This window comes from Eimeria necatrix, genomic scaffold (assembly GCF_000499385.1).
Source record: "Eimeria necatrix Houghton genomic scaffold, Enh_scaff669, whole genome shotgun sequence".
Taxonomy (NCBI): domain Eukaryota; phylum Apicomplexa; class Conoidasida; order Eucoccidiorida; family Eimeriidae; genus Eimeria; species Eimeria necatrix.
In genome coordinates, this window is record NW_013654510.1 from 12,501 (window position 1) to 20,226 (window position 7,726).

The following is a 7,726-nucleotide window of genomic DNA, read 5'->3' on the forward strand; positions in this document are numbered from 1 at the left end:
TTAATTTAATTAATTCATCTTTATTTGTTTTCCTTTTATTGGCCTTGTTACTGGCATTACTGGCGTTACTGGTGTCACTGGCATTGCTGCTGCTGCTGCTGCTGCTGCTGCTGCTGCTGCTGCTGCTGCTGCTGCTGCTGCTGCTATTTTCATGTTTTTGTGGTCTTTTTGCATTTATTACTGCCGTTATTACTGTTATTATTTATTATTTATTGTTTATTGTTTATTACTTATTGTCTATTATTTATTATTTATTATTTATTGCAAGGTTCCTGAGGGAATAGGGCTTTACAGCTGCAGCAGCGGGGGAAGCTGCTGCAGCAGCAGCGCAGCAGCAGCGCAGCAGCAGCAGCAGCTGCTGCTGCTGCGGCTGCCTGAAGGTTTCTTTCTTCGTGACTTCTTGTCGATTTGTTTTTCAATTTATTCTTTTTTCCATTCTTTTATTTTAGTCCCTCCCCGTTTCTATTCTTTAGCTTTTGCTGCTGCTGCTGCTGCTGCTGCTGCTGCTGCTGCTGCAACTGATGGCTTCAGAAGCAGCTGCTGCTGCTGCAGCAACTAGTGAATTTAGCAGCAGCAGCAGCTGCTGCTGCAGCAAATAATAAACGTAGCAGCTAGTTAGCGGCGCTGCTTGAAGCACAAGGGGTTCTAAATAAATAAATAAATAAATAAATAAATAATAAATAGATAAATAGATAAATAAATTTAAAAATAAATAATTCGATTTTTTATTTTCCATTTTAGTTTTTCGATTCATTGTGCTGTACGTACACCCGCGTGACCAGCTTCTTCTTTTTTGCATTTTCGCAAACCCTAAACCCTAAACCCTAAACCCTAAACCCTGATTTAATTTTAAGTTATTAAAGCCAAAATAAAAAGAAATAAAAGCAAAAGAACATTTTATTTCATAAAAAACAAAAAAGAAATAAAATCATGGGAAGATCTTTTCATCTTTTCAGATTTTCTTCGCCAATTTGAAAAGCCCCGAGAAAGCGGCCGACAGCGGCCGCCAGTTGCGCCGTGGAGTTCACTTTTTGGAACAAAAAGTACTAAAGAGGGGAAAAATAGGAAATAAATAGAAAACAAATTGAAAATAAATGAAAAATAAATGAAAAATGAACTAAAATTGAACTGAATTCCAGAAAATCTCCGCGAAAAGCCGGGAATCTAGAGATGTTGAACTGAGAGGGGGGCCCCCGCTTTGGGGCTTCCCCGCCCCACGGCGAAGTCTTCTGTTGAATTTCGGAAAAGTTTCCAAAAAGGTTTTCTTTTGTTTGAATTAATTTCAAATTCGTCTTTTTGTCAACTCCACGGGGGCCCGGGTTCGGGGTTTGGGCGCGAGAGGGAGCGGGGCGTCGAGTGAGGCTTTCTCGCTGAACAAGCAAGCCCCGAGCTCGTCTTTTTTTCCGAAATTAATCACTTTTCAATTCCCAAACTCTCTTTAAATTTTCAAGTTCCGACTCAGCAGTTTCCCCTTCGCTTTCCGCGTTTCCAGTTCCCGAAGATCGCCGCGGCCAGCGCGTTCAGGTGTACGTACACCTCGCCGCCCGCCGCAGATGACCCCGAGTTGAATCTTCACTTCACTTTTTTCTTTCCGGAATCTCCGCGGCCGCTGGACTTGTCGTTTCTTTTCGTTTCAAATCTTTTCTGGGGACTTATTTTCCACTTTTTGAAACAAACTTCTTCAAAAATCTTCCAATTTCTTTCTTTTCCTCGCAAAATGTACTTCCCCTCCTTCGGCGGATCTTCTGCAGTTCCTTCCGCGGCGCTGCCAAATGCAATTCCCAAAAAAGAAGAAGACGGAGAAAGCATTACAGGCAAATGTGAGGCGAAGGCATTTTGTTTTGGATTTATATTTTTTCTTTTTGTGCATTTCTTTTTATTTATTTATTTTTTATTTTCTTCTTTTTGTCTGCGTTTTCATTTCCTTTTATCCTTCTTTTTCCCTTTTTCTGCATCTTGTTTTACTCTATTCTTTCTTTTCTTCTTTCCGTCTGCATTTCATTTTATTTTATTCTTTCTTTTCTTCTTTCTGTCTGCATTTCATTTTATTTTATTCTTTCTTTTCTTTTTTGTCTTCTTTTCGAAATTCAATTTCCTTTTTTAAACGCAACTTCTCGGGCCCTCAATTCGCCTTTTATTTGCGCCTTTGTTTGCCTTTTCTAAAAACAAAAGAACCAAAAAACTGCACTTTCAACTTTTCCTATTTGCTGCTGCTGCTGCTGCTGCTGCTGCTTGTGCTGCTGCTGCTGCTGCTGCTGCTGCACAAGCTGTTTTGAATTTCAAGTGTTGCTGCTGCATGCAATTGTTCCTTTGAGCTCATTTACATTCAATTAATTTGAATTTGAATTAATTTGAATTTGAATTAATTTGAATTAATTTGAATTTGAATTTGAATTAATTTGAATTAATTTGAATTAATTTGAATTTGAATTAATTTGAATTAATTTAAATTTGAATTAATTTGAATTAATTTAAATTTGAATTAATTTGAATTAATTTGAATTTGAATTAATTTGAATTAATTTGAATTTGAATTAATTTGAATTAATTTAAATTCAAATTAATTTGAATTAATTTGAATTTGAATTATTTTGAATTAATTTGAATTTGAATTATTTGAATTAATTTGAATTTGAATTATTTGAATTTGAATTAATTTGAATTAATTTGAATTTAAATTATTTGAATTTGAATTAATTTGAATTAATTTGAATTTGAAATAACTCAAATAAAGATGAATTCAAATCAATTCAAATTCGAACTAACAAATCACCACAACTCCTTCAATCCAAATCCATTTAAATCCAAACCAATCACTCCAATCAAATTAATTTAATTAATTTAATTTAATTAATTTAATTTAATTTAATTTAATTAATTTAATTTAATTAATTAATTAATTAATTAATTTATTTATTTATTTATTTATTTATTTTGAATTTGTTTGAAGTCGATCCCTCTGCACTAGAAAGAGGGGCGAAGGCGCTGAAGGAGTTGGACAGCAGCCCAAACGCTGCGCGGGCTTTTGAAGTAATTAAACTTCAGGAACTTTCGAAGCAAAAGGAACTTCAGAAGCAAATTGAACAGGTATTTGCTGCTGCTGCTGCTGCTGCTGTTTGTGCTGCTGCTGCTGCTGTTCGTGCTGCTGCTGCTGCTGCAGCAAGAGCGGCGCTCGGGCTGCTGCTGCTTGTGCAGCTGCTGCTGCTGCAGCAAGAGCGGCGCTCGGGCTGCTGCTGCAGCGGCTGCAGCTGCAGGCCGTCTGCTGCAGCAGCAGCTGCAGCAGCAGCTGCAGCAGCAGCTGCAGCAGCAGCTGCAGCAGCAGAACTGGTGGGAGCGCAGCAGCCTTTTGTCTGCGTTTGCTGCTGCAGATCGCAGCAGCAAGAGCGCAGGCGCAAACGGAAAGAACGAAAACTGAAGGCGAAGAGCGCAGAAAGACAATTGACCATCAGCAAGAACAAGAAAGAGTCACGGCACAGTACAAGGCCAAACTCGAGGCGTCAGCTGCTGCTGCTGCTGCTGCTGCTGCTGCTGCTGCTGCTGCTGCTGCTGCTGCTAGTGTTGCTGCTGCTGGTGCTGCTGCTAGTGTTGCTGCTGCTGCTGCGTTGCTGCTGCTAGTGTTGCTGCTGCTGCGCTGCTGCTGCTGCTAGTGTTGCTGCTGCTGCTGGTGCTGATGCTGCTGCTGCTCTTGATGTTGATGTTGCTGCTGCTGTTGGTGATGGTGTTGCTGCTGCTGCTGCTGCTGCTGCTAGTGCCAGTGCTGCAAAACACTTCTCAGTCACTTGACGAAACATCCTTGAGTTGTTATTATTTATTAATTCACCATTTATTATTTATTTATTTATTTATTTATTTATTTATTTATTTATTTATTTATTTATTTTGGCTGCAGAGAAGCTTACCAGAAGAAGCTGCAGGACCAGCAGCGGCAAAACGAAGAATGGCTGCGGCAGCAGCACAAACAGTTTTTGCTGCAGGAGGAGCAGCGAAAGAAGACAGAAGCTGTAAACCCTAAACCCTAAAACAGCGTTTCACCCAAACCCTAAACCCTAAAACAGCGTTTCACCCAAACCCTAAACCCTAAAAGGCCGTTTTCCCCAAACCCTAAACCCGCAGAAGTCCTTCTCCCCAAACCCTAAACCCTCGAAAGTCCCCCCTTCGGTTTTAAACGCTGCTCCCCTTTGCTGCTGTTCCTGCTGCTGCTGCTGCTGCTGCTGTTCCTGCTGCTGCTGCTGCTGTTCCCGCTGCTGCTGCTGCTGCAGGAAATGCTGGAGATGCGGCGGCAGCAGCTGCGGGAAGAAAAAGCTCTGGAGGAAAAGTTGCAAAAAGAGAAAATTCGCGAAGAGGCAAAAGGCCGGATTTTGCAAGAAAGAGAAAACATTGATGTCCACCTCAGGTCTTCTTTCCTCATTCCCTTTTCTAGGGTTTAGGGTTTAGGGTTTAGGGTTTAGGGTTTAGGGTTTAGGGTTTGGGGTTTACGGCGCAGGGCAAAGACTTGCACTCCAGACTTGAGAATTCAGCGCTCGCCATTCAGTGTCTAGGCCTTCAGGGTTCAAAGGGCCAGGGTTTAGGGTTTAGGGTTTAGGGTTTAGGGTTTAGGGTTTAGGGTTTAGGGTTTAGGGTTTGTTGCAGAGCCATGCGGGCCCGCGCTGCTGAAGAGCGGAAAACAAAACTGGAAAGTTTGGAGAAGACTTTCGGCTCTTTGGGAGCTGCCTTTTCCGCCTTGTTGGCGGACAAGGCCAAGTTAACTGCTTTGGTTTGTTTTTTTTGTTTTTTAATTAGTTTTAAGTCCTTTTAAATGGTTGTAAATGCTTTTAAATGGTTTTATTTTTATTTATTTTAATTTGTTTTGTTTTATTTCATTTAATTGCGTTTATTTGGTTTCATTTGCTCTTTTTTTGGTTTAGTTTTGCTTATTTTCGATTTATTTCATTTTGCCTTTTCCGCACTGCTGGCGGACAAGGCCAAGTTGACTGCCTTGGTTTGTTTTTTTTGTTTTTTATTTATTTTGAAGTCCTTTTAAATGGTTTTAAATGCTTTTAAATGGTTTTATTTTTATTTATTTTAATTTATTTCAATTTGTTTTAATTTGTTTTGTTTTATTTCATTTATTTGCGTTTATTTGGTTTTGTTTGCTCTTTTTTTGGTTTAGTTTTGTTTGTTTTTGATTTTTTGCATTTTGCCGTTTCCGCACGCTGCTTTGGCCTGATTTTAAATCCTTTTAATTCCTTTTAATTCATTTTAAATCATTTTAATTTATTTTAATTTATTTTAAATCATTTTAATTTATTTTAATTCATTTTAATTAATTTTAAATCATTTTAAATCATTTTAATTCATTTTAATTCATCTAATTGAGTTAAAATGGGTTAAAATCTTTTATTGTTTTATTTATTTGCGTTTATTTGCACTCTTTATTTCATTTAATTTCTTTTAATTTCATTTAATTCCCAAAAGCCCTTTAGTGGACTGAAAATCCTTTCTCGAGGCAGGCTGCCGTTGGCGCCTCACCGCTAGGGTTTAGGGTTTAGGGTTTAGGGTTTAGGGTTTAGGGTTTAGGGTTTACGTACGATGCAGGTGGGAAGCGTGACGGCCCTCGCCGCGGGCATTTACGGGGCCAGAGCAGCAGCTTCGATTGCCGCCCGATATGTTGTAAGTTTAGGGTTTAGGGTTTAGGGTTTAGGGTTTTAGGGTTTAGGGTTTTAGGGTTTAGGGTTTAGGGTTTAGGGTTTAGGGTTTGTTGTTTTGTGGGGTTCTGTTTTTCAGGAAAGCAGGATCGGGAAGCCGCCACTTGTCCGCGAAACCTCCCGCTGGACCTTCTCCGTAAGAAAGGGTTTAGGGTTTAGGGTTTAGGGTTTAGGGTTTAGGGTTTAGGGTTTGGTCCATCACAAACCCTCTGAAACCGCAGCTAACCACCATTTGCCGAACTGGCCTTTAAATGCCTCAAATTAAATTAAATTAAATTAAATTAAATTAAATTAAATTAAATTAAATTAAATTGAAATTAAATCAAATTAAATCCAAATTAACTCAAACTAACTCAAATTAATTCCAATTAACTCCAATTAACTCCAATTAACTCCAATTAACTGAAACAAACCCAAATAAAGTGAATTAAATCCCAAAAAAGTGAAATAAGTCCAAAAAAAGTGAATTAAATCCAAAACTAAACCCCAAAAGAGCGAATTAAACCCCAACAAAGAGGAAAAGGGCCCCGGGTTGTGACGCTTCTCAGGGGGGGCCCCTCTCCTGGCTGCGGCAGTGGGGCCCCCGGGGGGCCCCCCAAAGCAAAGAAGAAATAGTTTTGGAAAAAGATTTATTTCAAAAGTTGGAGTTTTCGAAAAACTCACTTTTGACCACCAAAGCCCACAACAGCCACTTCCGCCATTTGCTGCTCCACGGGCCCCCAGGCACTGGCAAAACCCTCTTTGCCCGCACGTGAGCATTTATTTATTATTTATTATTTATTTATTATTTATTTATTTATTTATTTATTTATTTATTTATTTATTTACTTGTTTATTTATTATTTATTATTTATTATTTATTTGTTTATTGTTTGTTTGTTTGTTTTGGTTTTGCTGTTCTTTTGGCTGTTTTGCTGTTTGGGGTTTTCTTTGCGGCGCTTTTGGGGGGGCTGGGGCGCTTTGCCGCGGTGGAGGCGGTGGATGGCTGGCTAGCTAGCTAGCTAGCTAGCTAGCTAGCTGCTAGTTGGCTGGCTAGCTAGCTAGCTAGCTGCTAGTTGGCTAGCTAGCTAGCTGGCTAGGCGCTAGTTGGCCAGCGAGCTAGGTAGCTGCTAGTTGGCTAGCGAGCCAGCTAGCTGGCTAGCCAAGTATCCAGCTAGCCAGCTAGCTAGCCAGCTAGCCAGCTAGCTAGCTAGCCAAGCAGCCAGCACTTTACTAGTTGTCTCATTTTGTTTTATTTGCTTTGATGTCTTTCAGTCTAGAATGGATTTCTTTAGTCTCCGAAAATATTTCTTTTTCTGTTTGTTTCCATTGTCTTCTTTTGGCTCCATTTTGTTTATTTTAAATTCTTTTTTTCTCCTTTTTTGTCCTTTTGGATGCTTTTGAAGTCCCCTTTCTCGTGAAGGCCTTTTTAAATCTTGAAAAGATATTAAATTGGATTAAAAATGGATTAAATGGATTTTAAATTGCGGATTTTTCATTTGCTGCAGTTTGGCGCGGCAGTCCGGCATGGACTACGCAATTATGACTGGGGGCGACGTGGGGCCCCTGGGGCCCCTGGGGGCCTCCGAAATAAACAAATTATTTAATTGGGCTCAGAAGAGTAAAAAAGGATTAATTCTTTTTATTGATGAAGCTGACGCTTTCTTGCGGCAGGGGCGAGCAGCAGCAGCAGCAGCAGCAGCAGCAGCAGCAGCGCCTGCTGCTGCAGCAGCAGCAGCAGATATGAGCGAACACTCCCGAAACGCCATTTCCGCCTTTCTCCACCACACCGGAACAGAAACCAACAAGTTTTGTCTCATTCTCGCAACTAATTGCAAAGAAATCCTCGACAAAGTGAGCTTTGGCTCCCCTAAACCCTAAAAAGTGGTTTGCATTTAAACGAGGAGCAGTTCAAACCCTAAAAAGTGTTTTATGCGAAAAATGCGGAATTAAAAACCCTAAAAATTGCAAAGAAATCCTCGACAAAGTGAGCTTTGGCTCCCCTAAACCCTAAAAAGTGGTTTGCATTTAAACGAGGAGCAGTTCAAACCCTAAAAAGTGTT

General features: G+C 39.9%; 1 protein-coding gene across 1 annotated transcript; it reads left to right on the plus strand.

The window, feature by feature from the left end:
* Window positions 1-1,717: 1,717 nt before the first annotated feature.
* Window positions 1,718-7,410, plus strand: ENH_00069520 (ATPase, AAA family domain-containing protein, putative; the record flags this gene model as incomplete). The annotated part of the gene is made up of 8 exons (XM_013582500.1): window positions 1,718-1,820; window positions 3,255-3,333; window positions 3,890-4,001; window positions 4,260-4,393; window positions 4,630-4,753; window positions 5,575-5,649; window positions 5,764-5,820; window positions 7,318-7,410. 8 exons carry the CDS (start codon window positions 1,718-1,720, stop codon window positions 7,408-7,410), a joined length of 777 nt encoding a protein of 258 aa, XP_013437954.1.
* Window positions 7,411-7,726: the final 316 nt, after the last annotated feature.